Source organism: Oncorhynchus mykiss, chromosome 26 (genome assembly GCF_013265735.2).
Source record: "Oncorhynchus mykiss isolate Arlee chromosome 26, USDA_OmykA_1.1, whole genome shotgun sequence".
Lineage (NCBI taxonomy): Eukaryota > Metazoa > Chordata > Actinopteri > Salmoniformes > Salmonidae > Oncorhynchus > Oncorhynchus mykiss.
This window is the reverse complement of record NC_048590.1, coordinates 15,944,547-15,966,177: the sequence shown is the minus strand read 5'-3', so window position 1 is coordinate 15,966,177 and position 21,631 is coordinate 15,944,547. Positions and strand designations below refer to the sequence as shown.

Sequence of the window (21,631 nt, the reverse complement as noted above, 5' to 3'; positions counted from 1 at the left end):
GAAAGTTGATAGAGAGAAAGGGGAGAGGCAGAGAGTCAGAAATAGAGGGGGACCCGAGAGATTATAGAAAGATTATAGATTATAGAACATCTCATTCCAGAATCATGGGCATTAATAAGGAGTTGGTCCCCGCTTTGCTGCTATAACAGCCACTCGTCTTTGAAGGCTTTCCACTAGATGTTGGAACGTTGCTGCGGGGACTTCCTTCCATTCAGCCACAAGAGCATTAGTGAGGTCGGGCACTGATGTGGCGATTATGCCTGGCTCGCAGTCGGTGTTCCCAAAGGTGTTCGATGGGGTTGAGGTCAGGGCTCTGTGCAGGCCAGTCAAATCCTTCCACACCGATCAAGACAAACCATTTCTGTATGGTCCTCGCTTTGTGCACAGGGGCATTGTCGTGCTTCCCCAAACTTCCCCAGACTGTTGCCACAAATTAGGAAGCAAAGAATTGTCTAGAATGTCATTGTATGCTGTAAAGTTAAGATTTATTTTCACTGGAACTAAGGAGCCTAGCCTAGCCTAGCCCGAACAATGAAAAGCAGCCTCAGGCCATTATTCCTCCTCCACCAAACTTTACATTTTGCACTATGCATTCGGGCAGGTAGCATTCTCTTGGCTTCCACCAAATGCAGATTTTTCCTTTGGACTGCCAGATGGTGGAGCGGGATTCATCACTCCAGCAAATATTTCCACTGCTCCAGAGTCCAATGACGTCGAGCTTTACACCACTCCAGCCGACACTTGGCTTTGCTCATGGTGATCTTAAGCTTGTGTGCGGCTGCTTGGGCATGGAAACCCATTTCATGAAGCTCCCTATGAACAGTTGTTGTGCTGATGTTGCTTCCAGAGGCAGTTTGGAACTCGGTAGGGAGTGTTGCAAACGAGGAAAGCTCTACCTGCTTCAGCACTCGGTGGTCCCGTTCTGTGAGCTTGTGTGTCATTGTTTCGCCTACATGTTTCCTCTTCCCAATAACATCACCTACAGTTGGCCAAGGCAGCTCAAGCAGGGCAGAAATTTGACGAACTGACTTGTTGGAAAGGTGGTATCCCATGACGTTCTTCAGTACGAGCCATTCTACTGCCAATGTTTGTGTATAGAGATTGCATGGCTGTGTGCTCTATTTTATACACCTGTCAGCAACAGGTGTGGCTGAAATAGAGTAATTCACTGATTTGAAGGTGTTTCCACATTTCAGACCCCTTATCCTTTTCCACATTTTGTTACATTACAGGTTTATTCTAACATGGATTACATTTCTTTTTTACTCATCAATCCACACACAACGTCCCATAATGGCAAAGTGAAAACAGGTTTTTAGACATTTCTGAAAAGGTATTAAAAGTAAAAAACAGATACCTTATTTACATAAGTATTCAGACCCTTTGCCATGAGACTCGAAATAGAGTTCAGGTGCATCATGTTTCCATTGATCATCCTTGAGATGTTTCTACAACTTGATTGGAGTCCACCTATGGTCAATTCAATTGATAGGACATGACTTGGAAAGGCACACGCCTGTCTTATGTAATGTCCCACAGTTGACAGTGCATGTCAGCAAAAACCAAGCCATGAGGTCGAAGGAATTGTCTGTGGAGCTCCGAGACAGGATTGTGTCGAGGCACAGATCTGGGGAAGGGTACCAACACATTTCTTCAGCATTGAAGGTCCCCAATAACACAGTGGCCTCCATCATTCTTAAATGGATGAATGAAACCACTAAAACTCTTCTTAGAGGTGGCCGCCCTGCCAAACTGAGGCAATCGGGGCAGAAGGTCCTTGGTCAAGGATGTAACCAAGAACCTGATGGTCACTCTGACAGAGCTCTAGAGTTCCTCTGTGAAGATGGGAGAACCTTCCAGCACTCCACAAATCAGGCCTTTATGATAGAGTGGCCAGACGGAAGCCACTCCTCAGTAAAAGGCACATGACAACCGCTTGGAGTTTGATAAAAGGCTCCTAAAGGACTCAGACCATGAGAAACACTATTCTCTGGTCTGATGAAACCAAGATTGAACTCTTTATCCTGAATGCCAAGCGTCACGTCTGAAGGAAACCTAGCACCACCCCTATGATGAAGCATGGTGGTGGCAGCATCATGCTTTGGGGATGTTTTACAGCGGCAGGGAATGGGAGACTAGACAGGATCAAGGGAAAGATGAACGGAGCAGAGTGCAGAGAGATTCTTGATGAAAACAGAGCGCTCAGGACCTCTGACTGGGGCAAAGGTTCACCTTCCAACAGGACAGCGACCCTAAGCACACAGCCAAGACAATGCAGGAGTGGCTTTGCTGAACAAACAAGTCTTTGAAAATCCTTGCGTAGCCCAACCAGAGCCCAGACTTGAACCCAATCAAACATCTCTGGAGAGACCTGAAAAAAACTGCAGCGACGCTCTTCATCCAACATGACAGAGCTTGAGAGGATCTGCAGAGAAGAATTGGAGAAACTCCACAAATACAGGTGTGCCAAGCTTGTAATGTCAAACCCAGAAAGATTGGAGGCTGTAATCGCAGCCAAAGTGCTTCAACGAAGTACTGAGTAAAGGGTCTGAATACTTATGTGAATGTGATATTTCCGTTTTATTTTTTTTTACACATTTACAAAAATGTATAGATACTTGTTTTTGCTTTGTCGTTAAGGAGTATTGTGTGCAGATTGATGAGGGAAGAATACACTTTAATCAATTTTAGAATATGGCTGTAACTTAACAAAATGTGGAAAAAGTCAAGGGGTCTGAATACTTTCCGAATGCACTGTAGATGAGATTTTGGTTTAATCCATTGTTCAACACAGGTTTTTGGTATGAAAGAGGCTGTGTAGACTAGAGTTGGAGAGTGTGTGTGTGTGTGTGAGACAGAGTTGGGTTATGGCAGGAATTTCACTGGTGGTCTGTGGTTAAGTCCTGAGGGCCTCTCTGTCTGTTAGACTCAGATTTCAGACTACTAATTGACTGCACTAATTGAGTAATTAAGATTTAAACACTAAAACATGTGTCTTGTGTAAACTACGAGATTGCACAAGTCATATAGAGGCACAAAAATGTGTGTGTGCGTTGGTGGAATTATATTTTTGTCCCAAGGTAGTGAACTTTCTCACAGTGATCTTAGCCAGGTCAGGTGGTCTACGACCTCTTATGAGTGTGATGTCAGCAGTCCATGTGTTTGGGATATTGGACGAGACGAAAGTGCCACACAGTGAACTCTTTTGGTTAGAGAGAGGGAGAAAGAATGCAGGTCTGTGGCTCAGGTGTGAGTGTTTACGTATATTGATACATCGTGTATCAATATAGGCAATTGTGTGTCCAAAACAGGCAATTGTGTGATAAAATAAGGGGATTCAATTCAGTACAACTTTATTGACAACCATGGGCCAAGGGGTTCATAGCAATTTCACATCTGACCCAGGATGTGAAATGTGGATCTCCTTTTCATTCAAACTGGGGTATCTTATGTGGTCATCTGGTTCTGGGTCAGCCCCGGACATGCTCTGTGTCTCTCTTGTGTCCAGTGTCCAAGCCAACACAATGTCCACTTCTGAACCAAAACCCCAGCTGGTTTCACCCCCTATTCTCCCTCTGGGTCACAGGCCGCTCTGTTGGCATGATGTCAGCTTCTCAAAGTTCCCCTTTTCCCACATCCCATTCTCAGTGAGTCTGAATCCCTCTCTTCTCTTTCTCTTTCTCATTATCTGTCTGTCTGTCTGTCTGTCTGTCTGTCTCTCTCTCTCTCTCTCTCTCTCTCTCTCTCTCTCTCTCTCTCTCTCTCTCTCTCTCTCTCTCTCTCTCTCTCTCTCTCTCTCTCTCTCTCTCTCTCTCTCTCTCTCTCTCTCTCTCTCTCTCTCTCTCTCTCTCTCTCTCTTTACCTCTTCTGTAATTCCTGCTGGTCCTCCTCTCTCTCATTCAGGCCCTCCTCCAATAGGAAGCCAGCTATTAGCAACCTGACCCACTTTCCGCTAGCATGGCTAATTGGGCCCTAATCACTTCCTAATGGGCACATTTTTTTCAATGCGCACACAATAAATACTGAACTGGGGAGAAACGACAGTGGCATGAAAAGCAATTAGGGCATGAAAGGTGCTTAAAAAAAACACAGGAATAAATGTGGTGGAAATGGGATGTGGCATAAAGATGTGGAGTGTTTAATATTCCTAGTAAATACTTCCTTACCAAGGCCCAAATGTGTGAATATTAAATTAGTTGTTTAAGGAGTTACCACAATAAAGTTCAGTGTTTAGAGTCATGTTAATGCGGCATACTGAAAAAAGGGTTGCAAACTGCACTGTAAGTAGGGTTCTTCGGCTGTCCCCATAGGATAACCGTTTTTGGTTCCAGGGGGAACCCTTATTGGTTCCAGGTAGAACCGTTTTGGGTTCCTTGTAGAACCCTCTGTAGAAACGCATTCTACTTGGAACCGAAAAGGGTTCTACCTGGATCGAAAAGGGTTCTACCTGCAACCAAAAAGGGTTCTTCAATAGGTTCTCCTATGGGGACAGCCGAAGAACCCTTTTAGGTTCTAGATAACACCTTTTTTTTTACGAAGCTTGCATTGAAAATGAATTGCAATGGCTTCAATTTGAGATCATTACTTAATTGACAGTGTTTGCGAAAGTATTTGTGCAGCAGGATAGTAGCTCCTGATTTGCTGTGTCCGTCTGCTGTACTGGCTGGCTAATGGGTTGGGCATGGGAGTGGCCACAAGGGCAGTTTGTCAGTTTGGCTTTGAGTGTTCAAGGTAACGCTAGCAGTAAGTAGGCACTGGGAGTCTCTACAGGCACGCAACAATAACTACACTCTATTCTTGTACTGTACAGTATTAGCCTCTTGAGGAAGAATATCTTAGCTACTTTATGAGTTCTGTGTCTACGTGGGTTTTGGATTTGATTGTGACTGTTATTGGTAAGTCAAACATTATTGATTTAGAGGGGTAACAGTATAAACTTTTTCTTTTTAAGTGCTTTATTGGTTTTCGTGTGCTCTGTAACAGTGACAGACTGTTGTGTGTCTTCTGTAAAAACCTTAATTTAGACAAAATAGTCAAATGAACGAAAATATTTTGTGTTTTTGTATTTTAGCTAGCTCGTTTCCACAGTACTTCAGAATACAGCCTTGGAGTGGAGCAAGTCTTTCTGTGAATTGGAAGATAATGACCAGCATCAATCCAGACCTCCCAGGGGGCGTCAGTGGCAGTGTTGTATCTCAGCTCAAATTCCTTGGCCTAACTTTAAAGCACTTTCCCTCATTGTTTTTATAAATAGTTTATGATGGGCACTCACATTGTTATTGTCCAAGGTCTCTAATAGTTTGCAGAGTGTCGTGGGTTCGCTGGCGTTAAGTCATGACAGGGTTTGACTGTGTCAACACAGGCTAACCTGAGCTTTCCACAGTGCAGGACCTTATATGGACAGTTAGTGTGGGGTCTGTGAAGATTGATCTGTCTAACCATCTCTTATTTCTCTCCTTATCCTCTCTCCCACTCCTGCTTTCCCCCTTCTCTTCCTCCTCTTCATCTTCTTCACTCCTCTCATCTCCGAATCCCCTCTCACTCCTATTCTCTTCTCGGTTATCCTCTTCTCACTTCCTCCTTTTCTTCATCCCTTCCACCTCTTCATCCTCTCCTTTTCCTCTTCCTCCTCTTCCTCACAGAACCCTCGGAGGGCATGACTTCACAGACTCCGGTAATGACTGAGCATGCTCCGTCGTCCCCAGCGGCCGTCTGCACTTCCGCCAACAGCGCCTCTACCTCGGCTCCCGTCCCTCCAGCCTCCTCCTCCTCCTCGGCCATCCCCCACCCCAACTCCAGCAGCAAGCCCTGGAGGAGTAAGTCTGTGAGCTCCAAGCACACCACCTCCTCAGCCATGCTCTCTGTCAAGCAGGAGAAGGATGCCTCCTCTAAGGCCTCCTCGTCCACCGAGCCCCCCCCTAAAGTCATCCAACAGAAGTCTATGCTGGAGAAGCTCAAGCTGTTTAACAGCAAAAGTGGATCTAAGTCCTCGTCCTCCAGCACTCAGGGGGCTCAGGCGGACTGCGGTGCCCCCGCCCGGCAGCTCGGGGCTGGTGGAGTGGAGAGGGCAGAAGCAGGGTCCAACACCGACTCCCTGGAGGAGGCGGAGGGGAACGCCCGTCCCGGCGTCAACGGGACCGGTAACGGGACGACCCACGGTGTGGCCCCAACCCATGTCCCTACCGTCGCCACAACAACCAGCAGCCCCAAGATCGCACTGAGGGGAATCGCTCAGCGCACATTCAGTAGAGCTCTTACCACTAAAAAGAGCTCAGTGAAAGGACTGGAGAAGGAGAAAGAGAAGGAGAGGGGGAAGGAGAAGGAAAGAGGGAAAGAGGCAGGGAAACACATCTCCACCACAGAGAGGATGGAACTCAGGGGGGAGGAGCCTAAGGAGGAAGCGACTACAACTGTCGCAATGGAAACGGAACCCTCTTCCAATAAGAGGACTTCTAAAATCGCCAGTTTCATACCCAAAGGGAGCAAAGTGGCCAAGAAGGAGAGTTCTGTCCCTGCACACAGCGGCATACCAAAGCCAGGGGGTAAAACCTCAGGGGTAGGGGGGAAGGCCCCCTCGGCAGGGGGGAAGGAGTGTGGGGAACGTCCCCGGAGCATGCGGTTAGGGGGGGGTCTGGTCCTGCACCGTGGACACCTGGACAAGGACAGGGACAGCAGACACTCTAGCTCCACCTCTAGTCTGGCTTCCACAGAGGGCAAGGCCTCACAACAGGGCAACAGCGCCGCCCCGGTGGTGGAAGGTGGAAGTGGTGGCGCCACACAGAGCACAGCCTGCAACACGGTCAGCGTCCAGCTACCTCAGCCCCAGCAGCACCACAGCCACCCCAATACAGCCACCGTAGCACCCTTCATGTACAGGTGAGTGAGGCACATACTCTGGACTGACAAAACTGTCAACTGTAGCATTTGTCATGATGTGTCTGCCCGACCAAGCCTTTGTGAACCTGTCATAGTATCCTGAGAAAGTTTGAAAGGATCCTAAGTCATTAGTCACTGATCATTAGTGGGCATCTGCAAGCTGTTTGCTAGGAATTTCCCCTAGAGTCACTTTCCCACTGTGTGTTTGTATGCTCACCCCACCCCAGACCACTGTATCTCAGTCCCAGTGTGATATGGGTGGAGCCACTGAATGGAGCCATTCTAACCACCTCTAGTTATCCACCCCCCCCCAACTACAGATTGCCCCTTTAAGTCTATCAACAGTGTGCAGGTTTTAACAAGTGTCCATTAGGCCTATGGATCTTTTCTTTATCATTATCAATTAGATTGAGCAATTAAAGCTCCACTTCTATTCCATCGGCTGGGATCTGCGCTGTGCTGCTGTTGCAAGGGCGCATATCTCACTGGCTGTCCACTGGTTTTTTTTGTAATCCCCTACATGTAACGGAATACATGTAATCTGTTACTCCCCAACCCTGCCTCTGATCCTCCCCTGTATGAATACCCCCCCCCCTCCCCCACTGCCTTACCCTTACACTCACCACTTAGGAACTTCCTCTCCTGTCATTAGCCGGTCCAGATATTCCTTTTGACCTTTGACACTTTGTTATCATCTAGGTCACAAACGGACGTGGACGGTATCATGGCGACAGAGGCAGGGTCAGGAGGAATGGGCGGAGAAAACGTCCCCTTTAAAACCAGCCAGCCATCCATTGAGGACCTTTCAGGTGGGCCATCGACTAGTTCAATAAAGATAAAACAATACCTTACATTTATGGAATTTTTATCATTCGTGTGCAATTTATATCTATAGGCTACGTTGAGCGTTTTCCTTTCATTATTTTAGGCTATCTGGCATTAGCGTGTAAGCCTATGTACCGGCACCAAATAGCCTACACACCATTTGCCAAATGTTTTTGGGAATGGGGAGGAACAAGTCAAAGTCGAGCCATGCGGGCAAAAAAGGACGTCGGAGTTTGACTCTGACTGTAGCCTACGGCGCATTTTCTATATTAGCCGGTTTAGGGTCGGGTGTGGGCCTCAGATTTTCACTTTATAACATATTGTCTGGCGGTTGCTGATGGGTTATTAGCAGTTGCGGGCGGGTGAACAAACAGTTGACCCGCGCACCACTAGTGCCTATTTGCTCAGTCACCATGTTTGTTCTGTACAGCAGAAGATCCAGAGACACGGCGGCTGCGGACTGTTAAAAACATTGCAGATTTGCGCCAGAACCTGGAAGAGACTATGTCCAGTCTACGGGGGACTCAGATCTCACACAGGTAAGAACCCCCCCCCTCCTCTGCAATGAGAATGGACAGATCCAGAACATGTGTCCAGTCCAGTATCCAAACAGACTCCATATTGCAGATTCAGTTCTTCATTCTGTTTGTTGCTTCCATCAGTCTAATTGTCTGCATCATTTCCCATCCCCCATATATTTTGGGGTTAAATATATATATATCCATATACATACAGTTGAAGTCAGAAGTTTACATGCACCTTAGCCAAATACATTTAAACTCAGTTTTACACAATTCCTGACATTTAAGTAAAAATTCCCTGTCTTAGGTCAGTTAGGATCACCACTTTTATTTTAAGAATGTGAAATGTCAGAATAATAGTAGAGAGAATGATTTATTTCAGCTTTTATTTCTGTCATCACATTCTCAGTGGGTCAGAAGTTTACATACACTGAATTAGTATTTGGTAGCATGGCCTTTAAATTGTTTAACTTGGGTCAAACGGTTCGGGTAGCCTTCCACAAGCTTCCCACAATAAGTTGGGTGATTTTGTCCCATTCCTCCTGACAGAGCTGGTGTAACTGAGTCAGGTTTGTATGCCTCCTTGCTCGCACATGCTTTTTCAGTTCTGCCCCAGAATTTAGGTTGGAGTCATTAAAACTTGTTTTTCAACCACTGCACAAATTTCTTGTCTACAAACTATAGTTTTGGCAAGTCGGTTAGGACATCTACTTTGTGCATGACACAAGTAATTTTTCCAACAATTGCTTACAGACAGATTTTTTCACTTATAATTCACTATCACAATTCTAGTGGGTCAGAAGTTTACCTACACTAAGTTAACTGTGGCTTTAAACAGCTTGGAAAGTTACAGAAAATTATGTCATGGTTTTAGAAGCTTCTGATAGGCTAATGGACATAATTTGAGTCAATTGGAGGTGTACCTGTGGATGTATTTCAAGGCCTACCTTCAAACTCAGTGCCTCTTTGCTTGACATCATGGGAAAAAATCAATAAATCAACCAAGAGCTCAGAAGAATAATTTCAGACCTCCACATTCTGGTACATTCTTGGGAGCAATTTCCCAAGGAAGGAAGGAGGAAGGAGACGCATTCTGTCTCCTGAAGATGAACGTACTTTGGTGCGAAAAGTGCAAATCAATCCCAGAGCAACAGCAAAGGACCTCGTGAAGATGCTGGAGGAAACAGGTACAAAAGTATCTATATCCACAGTAAAACGAGTCCTATATCGACATAACCTGAAAGGCAGCTCAGCAAAGAAGAAGCCACTGCTCCAAAACCACCATAAAAAAGCCAGACTACGGTTTGCAACTGCACATGGGGATAAAGATGGTACTTTTTGGAGAAATGTCCTCTGGTCTGATAATAGAACTGTATGGCCATAATGACCATCGTTATGTTTGGAGGAAAACGGGGGAGGCTTGCAAGCCGAAGAACACCATCCCAACCGTGAACCACAGGGTGGCAGCATCAAGTTGTGGGGGTGCTTTGCTGCAGAAAATAGATGGCAACATGAGTGAGGATAATGATGTGGATATATTGAAGCAACATCTCAAGACATCAGTCAGGAAGTTAAAGCTTAAACGCAAATGGGTCTTCCAAATGGACAATGACCCCAAGCATACTTCCAAAGTTGTGGCAAAATGGCTTAAGGACAACAAAGTCAAGGAATTGGAGTGGCCATCACAAAGCCCTGACCTCAATCCTATAGAACATTTGTGGGCAGAACTGAAAAAGTATGTGCGAGCAAGGAGGCCTACAAACCTGACTCCATTACACCAGCTCTGAACTTTTGCGGTTTGAGACTTCTCTGTCTGATGCTCTATTCTAGTTTGTATGTAATGGAGGGCTTGTTCTCCAACCCCACTAGACTGTGTCTTGTGTCTGGTTCTTTCAGCATGACCCCCCCCCCCCCCTTTTTATGAGAATGTCAGTGTCTTTGATCCTGTAGTGGCTTGATGGAGCAGTGGTCTTGTCTTTGGATTTTGATTCAAGCTCCTGACCCAGTCTCTCTCCCTGCTGCTTGCGCTCCCTTTCAAAGGATCAGAGAGGTCTTACCCACTGTCTAGTCTAGTCCAGTTTAATGCTGCTCAGCTAATGTCTCGTCTTACACTCAGTCTTTTTTTCTGCTCCCCCCCCCCCCCCCCCCCCTCCCTACCTCAGCACCTTGGAGACAACCTTTGACAGCAACGTCACCACGGAGATCAGCGGTGGCGGCGGGAGTGGGCGGAGCATCCTCAGCCTCACTTCCTCTCGGCCCTCCCTGTCGTCATGGCGACTGGGCCAGTCCAGCCCTCGTCTGCAGGCGGGGGACGCCCCCTCCACGGGGAACGGTTACGGGGGTCGTGCCTTGGGAGGAGGGGGGCAGGGGGGGCGCTACTTGTACCCTGGCCCCCTGCGGAGACAGCTGGCGGGACGGGGAGGTGCCCTCGGTATGGATCTGGGGGAGAGAGGGGAGGATATTGACCTGGAGGGCATCGCCATGGAGGTGACGGGCTACATGAGTGACGGGGATGTGCTGAGCAAGAACGCGGCGCGCCCTGATGACGTCACGAGCGGGTGAGTATTCTGAGAGAACTCGCATATGGTGACAGGGTCAAAACATAGAAATTGTGTTTTGCAAATTGCAACTCATCCCTTTTGGGGCTGGCTTGGTTGGTTTTGCGCCCTTTCTCATAGGTTTCGGGAATGAATGCGTTATAAGTGGCTGTCGTGTCACAAGAGGGCGCCAGTGTATTTGTAATCTCCCCTATGTGTACAAACGTGAACATGGTTTCAGCCAAAAGTAGTATGGAATAAAGGGAAAAATACTGTTATACTGTAATAGCTTTTTGAGATGGTATACATTTAGATAAGCATATGTCTTTGGGGACCAGGCCCCGAATCCGCAAAGCGTCTCAGATTAGAAGTGCTGATCTAGGATCAGATTTCCCCTGTCCATATCATTTTATGAATTATGATCTGAAAGTCAAAACTGATTCTAGATCTGCACTCCTACTCTTCATGAATAGTGGCCCAGATCAGATGCTACCTCTGTCTCCCAGAGGACAGTAGCTCCACTCTGTGAGTTCAATCCAGTAGCGTTGTGCCACATAACCTGTTGGTTTTCTAGTCAGTGCCCATGTTGAAGTCAGTGTCCATGTTGTAACAGGCCCCCTGCATACCTTGGCTGTCATACTCTGCAATTTAAACCAATGCTGTCATCGTTATTATCATATTAATTTACACACTGGGAGCCAACTTTCCCCGATTCTGGCATCAGCAGCAGAGTCAAACATCAACAAGCAACAACAACACTTTGAGGCAGTTTAGGATTTTTGTTAAGAGGAAGGAAAATAGCCTTGTTTAAGAGCACATAATTCAGGGGTTACCAAACCATTCTCGACCCCACCATGTAAAATGAAAGGGGCTTAATTGTGGCTATACTTCTGACAGTATTTCAATCTATAGGAAGTATGGTTTGAAGTGACGGAAATGCACCAGAAAGGTATTGGGAAGTTCAGAAGATCATCAGGCGATACTTTTGTATGCTCTTCTGTGTAGAACAGAACATCATCATTGGTAATGTTATTTTCCTCCTCCTCCCCAGTCTGATTTAGTGTCCGGTCCAGTCCACTCTGTTCTAATGAGTCCTGTGCGGCTTATGGGCAATGTAGAGAGTCTTATCTTTCAGTAATGGGGTCATAATATTTTGTAGCTTAGCCTTTTAGTGCGGTGGGCTAAATCAGAGTCCGTTTCTCGGGAAGTCTTAAACAAATCTACTTTGAAACAAAAGTATGCACCTCGCACACATGATTATGGGCTTAAACAAAAGAACAAACAAGTCCCATGTCAGATATAGAGTTGAAATGTCTTCAAATATGAGTTTGCATCCCAATATTACACTTTATATACATATAACAGAACCGTTTGACATAGAAACACTGGATTTTCGGCAGGTTAAAAAAAAACAAGGTATATTAATTATGAAATTATTAAAAATAGGAATAACATTCCACCCACGATGCCACTAAAGGGCGATTTGTTCATTTGACTGCAGGAAAGGGCTTCACCATTCGTTTATTACAACCGGCATCTAGCTACCGGAGTTTACCGACGTAACCCCGGTTCTATGAACTCAAAGCTCAAAGTTTCTCTTGCGACATAATCACTTCTGCAGAGCCACCTGCCCTGAAAGTGGTGGGGTTAAGTGCTCCCCCTGAAGCACTCAGATAACGTATCTCAAAGAAAACACACACACACACCTGGGCAGGTGAGTGTTATGAAAAGAAAGAGCCCAACCATTCCCCTGCTAGTGCAGTATGATATTCTACATCTATGCTTAGGGATTGGCTCAGGGTGGGACGCCAGACAAAGTCGTAGTGAGATGAGCGATCAGGCGCTGCTCATTATTATACTACGGTTGGGTCTAATGCTGAACAAAACCGTCTATTCCACAAATTACCACCGGCTCAATCTATGATGTTAAAATGCCTATGTACTCTGTTCCATCCAACTGCACAATCCACGGTCTCATCAGCCCAGCCAGGCAATTTATAAACTTGATCTCCACTATAAAAACCATCTAGCCATTATCTCACATTTCTTTTAGACTAACATTTTGTTTTCAACTGCGGAGATTTGTTTAAACCTTGCTGTCTGTCTCTCCGACATTTGCAACATTGTTAAATATATTCAAATTCCATCTCCAGCTGTCCCATAAAAATGAACGTGTCGGGACGTCATGAATCAGCAGGCATCCTTTTTTATGGATATATACCAAGAAATGTCAATTGAAATAAGGTCAAACGAAACGAAGTGCATCTAGCTTGCAGTCTTTCCAGCTTCAGTTTGAAGTTGTTGTGTTAGCTGTGTTGTTGGCTAGCTCCTCTGAACAACAGTGTCCTGACGAGAGAGCACATTCTCTATGCCAGGTGAAATCACACCTCATTAGCTCATTGTTATGGATGTATCCAAATAAATGTCACTAGAAAACAGCTTCAACAAATGCAAATGGTTCTACTCTGCTGTTATTCTGGCTGCTCTTTGATGTGACTATAAATTAGCCGTAGTTGGCTAGCTAGCAAACAAGGGATAAAAATGTTACCAGCCAGTATGGCAAAGGAACATTTAAGACGAACGACTGGGTTGCGTCCATAGATACAGAACAAAAACACAGAACGACTGGGTCATGTCTCTAGCAACCAACAGAACAAAAAAACAGCCGGCTTGGGTAGCAACCCTAGATTTGTGTCGGGACTATATCTTGTGGAAGGATGAAATAGTATGAATAAATTCATCAAAATAATGTTTTTAATGAAAATATGTTAATCATTATTTGAATATGTTGGTGACCTGTTAATGATCGAAGCCGATGTTTGGAGGCATTATCACTTAAAACGGGCGGCAGGTGGTTAGAGAGTTGGACTAATAACCGAAAGGTTGCAAGATCGAATCCCCGAGCTGACAAGGTAAAAATCTGTCGTTCTGCCCCTGAACAAGGCAGCTAATCCACCGTTCCTAGGCCGTCATTGATAATAAGAATTTGTTCATAACTGACTTGCCTAGTTAAATAAAGGTAAAATAAAAAATGAAATAAAAAACATCGGCTTCCCAGGCAGTAGAGAGCTGCTACAATTTAGATCCGGCATCATGTTCTGTACCACTACCCTGGCCATGTGAGAGAATGATGATGACAGTGGATATTTAAGTGATAATGCCCGAGAAGCCGGTGTATGGAGGATAAGTTGGCACGAGTATTGTTAGTCCCGAGACTTAAGTCGAAGGCTGGCAAACTGTGCCAATATATCCTCCAAACACCGGCTTTGAGGGCATTATCACATTTATACAACGCGTAACCAACATATTCAAATAATGATTGACATGTTTTCATGAACTTTACTTTTTTTTAAATTAAAATATATATATTTTTTTAACCCACCCCCTTTTACTCCCTAATTTCGTGGTATCCAATTGTTAGTAGTTACTGTCTTGTCTCATCGCTACAACTCCCGTACGGGCTCGGAAGAGACGAAGGTCGAAGGCCATGCGTCCTCCGAAGCACAACCCAACCAAGCCGCACTGCTTCTTAACCTTTCTGATCTCCCCATCCGGGATCGTGAATACAGACTCAAGCTCATTACCATAACGCAACGTTAACTATTCATGAAAATCGCAAATGAAATGAAATAAATATGCCATCTCTCAAGCTTAGCCTTTTGTAAACAACACTGTCATCTCAGATTTTCAAAATATGCTTCTCAACCATAGGAAAACAATCATTTGTGTAAAAGTAGCTAGCTAGCGTAGCATTTAGCGTTAGCATTTAGCGTTAGCATCCAGCACGCAACATTTCAACAAAAACATAAAAGCCTTCAAATAAAATAATTTACCTTTGAAGAACTTCGGATGTTTTCAATGAGGAGACTCTCAGTTAGAAAGCAAATGCTCAGTTTGTCCAAAAAGATTCTTTGTGTATTAGAAATAGCTCCGTTTTGTACATCACATTTGGCTACCAAAAAAACCCGAAAATTCAGTCCTCAAAACGCGAACTTTTTTCCAAATTAACTCCATAATATCGACTGAAAACATGGCAAACGTTTAGAATCAATCCTCAAGGTGTTTTTCACATATCTCATCTCTGATGATATATCGTTCGTGGAAGCATGGTTTCTCCTCTCAATCAAATGGAAAAATACTTGCACCTGGCTTTGCGCACCAGTTTCGACGCAGGACACCAGGCGGACACTTGGAAAATGTAGTCTCTTATGGTCAATCTTCCACAGATATGCCTACAAATACGTCACAATGCTGCCGACATCTTGGGGAAACGGCAGAAGGTCTAAGCTTATTCCTGTCGCATTCACAGCCATATAAGGGGACATTAGAAAACAGAGCTTCAGAAATTCTGCTCATTTCCTGTTTGACGTATCATCTTGGTTTCGCCTGTAGAATGAGTTCTGGGGCACTTACAGACAAAATCTTTGCAGATTCTGAAACTTCAGAGTGTTTTCTTTCCAAAACTCAAGAATATGCATAGTCAAGCATCTTTTCGTGACAAAATATTGCGCTTAAAACGGGAACGTTTTTTATCCAAAAATGAAATAGCGCCCCTAGAGATGCAACTGGTTTTAACACAGCGCGCATCCAACCCGGAAGCCAGCCGCACCAATGTGTCGGAGGAAACACCGTGCACCTAGCGACCTGGTCAGCTGTACACTGCGTCCGGCCCGCCACAGGAGTCGCTAGCGCGCGATGAGACAAGGATATCCCTACCGGCCAAACCCTCCCTAACCCGGACGACGCTAGGCCAATTGTGCGTGGCCCCATGGACCTCCTGGTGGCGGCCGGCTGCAACAGAGCCTGGGCTCGGACCCAGAGTCTCTGGTGGCACAGCCTTAGACCACTGCGCCACCCGGGAGCCATTAACTTTATTTTGATGAAATTATTCATCCTATTTCATAGACCACAAGATATAGACCGACACAAATCTAGGGTTGCTACCCATTCGGTTGCTAGAGACGCGACCCAGTCGTTCAGTCTTTTTGTTCTGTATCTATGGACGCGGCCTAGTTGTTCGTTCTAAATGTTTCATTTTTGACATTCTTATCTCTTGTTTGCTAGCTAGCCAACTACGGCTAATTTATAGTCACATCAAAGATCAGCCAGAATAACAGCAACCATTTGCATTTGTTGAAGCTGTTTTCTAGTGACATTTATTTGGATACATCCATAACAATGAGCTAATGAGGTGTGATTTCACCTGGCATAGAAAATGTGCTCTCTCGTCAGGACACTGTTGTTCAGAGGAGCTAGCCAACAACACAGCCAACACAACAACTTCAAACTGAAGCTGGGAAGACTGCAAGCTAGATGCACGTCGTTTCGTTTGACCTTTTTTTCAATTGACATGTGCGCATGAATGGTCCCAACCTCGGCCATCAATCGATTGAATGGTCGAAATTAGCCCTTATTCCAATGGCTGTCGTGGAAATGGTGTGACCAGATTACGCCTGTGGCCTGGGGAGTTCATGAACCACCGATCATGTTTCTCTGATAACCAGGAGGCCTTTTTGTATGATAATACACTGTGTGTGTGTGTGTGTGTGTGTGTGTGTGTGGTGATATGGTGGAGCCTCCCCGTGTCTTAACCATTTAAACAGACACAGATAGCTCAGTCCCCTCCCCCCTCCTCCCCCAGCCCTTGAATGTTTAGCCACCAATGCTAAGTTGGCATTAGCAGCTAACTGGTTCAGCCACGTGTTGTAGGTTTGACCATAGAGAATGAGTTGGCAGTGGGATTCCACGCCCGCCTACAGGGTAGTCACTATCTGGGCAAGTGGCAAAGTCATGCCTTTTTCTATAGTTGATCTTCTAAAAAAAAATCTGATTTGAAACCTAACCTTATGCCTGACCCTAACCGTGAATTTAAGACCCAAAAATCGAAAATGTTGTTTTCAGAAATGTTTACGATATAGCCAATTGTCCCACCTGCCCATCTAGTGGGACTTACAGGCATCATTCTTTATCTTTACCATGTTAATCAAATCTAATTGTTTTGGTCACATACACATATTTAGCAGATGTTATGGCGGGTGTAGCGAAACGCTTGTGTTCCTAGCTCCAACAGTGCAGTAGTATCAAACAATTGACAACACACAAATCTAAAGTGAAAGAATGGAATTAAGAAATATATAAATATTAGCTTGAGCGATGTCGAAGTGGCATTGACTAAAATGGAATAGAATACAGCGTTTTAGTCAATGCCACTCCGACATTCCTCGATCTAATATTTATATAATTATTTGACTTTTAGATTAGTGTGTATTGTTGTGAACTGTTAGACACTACTGCGTTGTTGGAGATAGGAACACAAGCAGGTTAATGAAGCAATACAAATGTTATGTGACTAAAATGAAAGGCCATTTAGTTGAAGGGGAAAAAATGGCCGATTGTTTTCGTCATTTTGATAATAACTACACCAAATTGTTATTCAAATGACCAAAATTTTACTGAGCCTTAATGATATTTTAGTCAAAATAACTTAAGACTAGACTGAATCTATAAAAGGCTGCCAACATTAACACTGCACCAGGAACAACATCTTGGAAAGGTAGGCGAAGTACGGCTCTAGCTGCACTTGTGCGTGTCTGTGGTCTTCTGTGCATGTGTGGAGTTAATGACCGGTCCAGTCGACCAGCAGCCATTTCATCTGATTTATGAGACTGGTGCCTTGGGCCGGACAAACAAGATGGATGTTCTTTCCTCTCCTAGTTGGTTTTATTTAGAGCAAGAAGGAACAGCCATCTTGTTTGTTGTTGGCTCTCTCTCTCTGGGGCGTTAGACAGAGCACGGCCCAACACTCGATCTTCTTCTTCCTGGCTTGAAAGCTGACACAAAAAAACGGCCTTCTTTTAGTCAAACAATTTCAGTTTTTGAATCCGTCAGGAATGAACTGATTTCCAGCAAAAGTGTTGTGCAATTTTAACCGTGAGCTTTGACTTTGAAAACCTTGTGTTTTCTGATATGACCTTTGACCTTTTCTGATCCCAGCTACATGACGGACAGCGGTCTGAGCCTGTACACGCGGCGACTCAACCGTCTACCTGACGGCATGGCGGCGGTACGAGAGACCCTCCAACGCAACACCTCCACGGGCCAGGGAGACGCTGACAGGTAGGACACACACACACACATACCATTTCTCTGCATCATTGGGAGAGATCCTTACATTGGGTCACATTACAAAATGGTTGGATTTGTGTCCTTGTGACCTGCGTGGGATCAATGGAAAGGATAACAGGGCAGCAGTTTGACCTCTTTCTGGGAGAGAGAGAGGGAGTGGTTTAATGTGGATAATTGACAGCGGGAAATGGGTGGAGGCATTATACCATTAGTGTTCGTATGGAAGAGAAGCGGACGGGTGTATGGGACCGAAGTGGGCTCTGTAAGAAAGAGTGACGCTAAGTAAGACTGCAGCTATAACTCCTCTCAGTCTGCAGGTGTGAGTGATTTCCTGTTTTCCCCACCTTTTGACCTCCATCTCCCCTCCTTCCCTCCTCCTCTCTCACACCCCCTGAGCCCTCACCTCTTCTGCCCTTCTCCCTCACCTCCGAACCCCTCAGGTGAGAGAGGAAAGCTTCCAGTCTCTCTCTCTCCTCGCACCGCGCACTGAGCCATCTTGACCTTTTGCCTGGCTCTTTCTTCTACCATCCTGCTCATACGGTATCTTTCTCACCTCTGCCCTTCGCCTCTCATACAGGGTCCTAAAGAGACCCCTCAAAGATGTGTGTGTGAGAGAGCTGTTTCCTATTGGCAGTTGTTGATGAGAGAAAAAGGGGAGAGAGTCTGAAAAGCAATTCAATGATAAAGGTTTTTGGGAACGAGGAGGTATGTATTTTTCACTTTCATCTATCTGGGAGTTAATTGTGTTAATAGTGCATCAATGCTTGTGCCAGTAGTCTCTCTTTGTTGATATTCCCGACTGATCTTCAAAGAGCGTTCCACTCCTTTCTGAAAAAGCGCCGAGGTGGAGGGTTGGGGGAAGGCAAGGAGGGAGGGCGTAGAGGCGGGGGATGGTACATTTGGAGCAGCCCTCCTGAAGGAATGTCTGATAAATGTGGTTACTGGTTTTGGTTTGCATTAATTGGGAGAGTTGGAAAGTGGTGGATAACTGCGTTAACAGAATATAGCAGGGCTGAAATGGCTTCAGGGTAAAGTGTGTGTGTATGTGGCATAGGGGGGGGCTCAAATGAGATCAGTCTAATTTAATAGATGACTGGGGGGGGGTTAATGGAGCTTATTTGGGAAGGTGGGGAGTTGGATTTGATAGCTGACCACCTGTGTGTGTGTGTGTGTGTGTGTGTGTGTGTGTGTGCGTCCAGCGTCCAGCTCCTTAGCTGGCCACTCCGTAACGGGCTGTGGTAGACCACTGGATTGGAGACCTATAAAACAGATCAGCTTTTAATGTCTTAATGATGCTGCTATGGACACCAGCATCTTAGCCTGCTGTTAGGGCCCAGTCAGCGATAGGGTTGGGGGTTGGGGTGTCAGATATCACCATGGCAATGGGGTAAAAGCCTTGTGACCTCAGGCTAAGCGCTTCAATGTGTCATAGTGCACAAGGGGGAGGTTGGAAAATGTGCCTAAAGACAGGAGATTCTAACTCAAGAACTAGAGTATTTAGTGCAGTGGACTCCAACCCTGGCTCCTGGAGAGCTACAGATGTGTGCAGGCTTTTGTTTCAGCCTAGCACTAACACACATGATTCAACTTATCAAGGTATTGATGAACGCTGCCGTTGATGACGTGAATCAGGTGTTTCCTCGCTGGGTTGGAACAAAAGCTGGTGTTTTCTGTAGCTCTCCAGGACACCGACTGGTTCCTATTAAACGCCTCAAATCAGAAGACGAAGAAGGGATAGTCACTACAACTGCCTCTGTTTTCACGCTCAGATGTGTGCAAATTACGTTTCAAACTGGCACTATCGTTGCCGAAGAATCCCTATTAGCTATGGGACCACACGGACCCATAGCGACAAAGGACTGCGAGTGTCACATTGAATTAACGTGTGTGTGTCTTTCAGCTCACATTTCATTTCACGGCCAGAGAAAGAGGAAGTAACTCATCTGTAACAATCCGTCCGCTGATTTGAATTCCTTTTGTCCGACCAGACAAAGAGACACTCTTTTCTGTGGTGTGTCTGCGTGTGTGACTGTGGTGTGTGTGTGTGTGTGTGTGTGTGTGTGTGTGTGTGTGTGTGTGTGTGTGTTCTTGCAGATACAGTATGAAACAGATAGGAGGGAGAAATAGGAAAGCCCCAAACCACCCTTTGAACATTACAATAATAAATACAGTATATCCCTTGGTCCTCTCCTTCGTCTCTTATTTCTCTCCGTTCTTCACTCGTTGTGTGTGTGTGATGTTAGTGGATCTCTGGGTAGGTTTTACACCTTCCACTCCCCAGAGTGTGTGTGTGGTGTGTGTGTGTGTACAGCCCTAGGAGTTATAGTTATTTCCAGCACCCTCTCAAACACCCCAGCATCACAGCATCCCAGCACCACAGAACCCCAGCACCACAGCATCCCCAATGCCCATTTTCCGTACCTGTCTGGACTTGACTAGGTCCCTCAGGCAATTGAGGAGAAGGGAGGTGCTCAGGTAAAGGTTGCACCTGGCAGTAAAACGGGTGGACAGGATCGCTTCCCCTCTCTCTCTACCCCTCTCTCTTCCTCTCTCTCTCTACCCCTCTCTCTTCCTCTCTTTTCGCTCTCCTTTGAGGAATCCTCATTTCCCCCCCCCCTTGCTCTGTCTCTCCCTCCTCTTTCCTCGGTCTCTCTCTTTCTCTCTCTCTCTGTTGTGTGGTGTGTGTTTCCCTGTTTCCCTCTCTCCGGCGAAGAGGATGCTGTGGTTTTGCTCCAGGCTCTAAACATGTACAGTCGCAGTCTTTTCTCCCTTCCTCTCTCTCTCTACCCCTCTCTCTTCCTCTCTCTCGTTCTCCAGGCATTTCATGAACCGCCAATCATGTTTCTCTGATAACCAGGAGGCCTTTTTGTATGATAATACACTGTGTGTGTGTTAAACCCAGTGCCCCCAATAACATTTCAATGTGTCTGGTGCTTAGACTGTTCACGTAACGTCACCCTCTAGGATCAGATCCGACATCAACCCTGCAAAAGTTATTCCTCTGCGTTCATTTTGAGAGTCTCGTGATTCCGGCAGCACGTGGGCTCTGGTCCGGAATACCCAGGAGTGTTTTGGATAGTGAGGCAAGAGGAGAAGATGGGTTGCTACTGGCTTAATGCTATCATCGGTGTGTCTTTGTGTTTGGGTGGCGCTACTACTGACAGCTTTCTACCTGCGTGAGTTCTTCAATGGTTGGAGTAGCGGATACGGTGACGTCTGCAGTCATTGTTTTTGGGAGCACTCTTACTTTTGGTTTGATCAGCTGAGAAACTGGATCAAAGGACCACTCCCACCCTTTGTCTGCTTCTAGGCTTCTCTCTGGCTCTCTTTTCCTCAGTCTCTCTCACACACACACACACACACGCTTCTCGACTTATACATGGAATGCAAAATGCTACAAATCCCCTTTCGACATCTTTTATGCAAGAACAGCACGTTTCCCCCGTTTCCTCTGTGGCGTGTCTCTGTAAACTCATATAACGCTGCGCTGAAACGCTGGCGGCATGCTAGTGCCGTCTCAACACCGTTCTACCCAGTGTCTGATATCTGGAGCTTCCCTTTGAGCGTCGGGCTTTCAGCTGAAACGCTGGCGGCATGCTAGTGCCGTCTCAACACCGTTCTACCCAGTGTCTGATATCTGGAGCTTCCCTTTGAGCGTTGGGCTTTCAGCTGAAACGCTGGCGGCATGCTAGTGCCATCTCAACACCGTTCTACCCAGTGTCTGATATCTGGAGCTTCTCTTTGAGC

The 21,631-nt window shown here is 45.8% G+C and overlaps 1 protein-coding gene across 13 annotated transcripts in view; it reads left to right on the top strand.

Annotated features, from left to right (window-relative positions):
• The window catches only part of nav2a (neuron navigator 2a), a 310,069-nt gene that overhangs the window by 244,851 nt on the left and 43,587 nt on the right, over positions 1-21,631 (top strand). For 11 of the 13 annotated variants that reach the window (XM_036963588.1, XM_036963590.1, XM_036963587.1 and 8 more), the window contains 5 exons: positions 5,643-6,876; positions 7,576-7,685; positions 8,132-8,240; positions 10,385-10,780; positions 17,753-17,875. In XM_036963588.1, the coding sequence (XP_036819483.1) occupies positions 5,643-6,876; positions 7,576-7,685; positions 8,132-8,240; positions 10,385-10,780; positions 17,753-17,875 (1,972 nt within the window). The remainder of the gene's footprint in view (positions 1-5,642; positions 6,877-7,575; positions 7,686-8,131; positions 8,241-10,384; positions 10,781-17,752; positions 17,876-21,631) is intronic. The other 2 variants (XM_036963584.1, XM_036963580.1) reach the window with 1 other exon arrangement.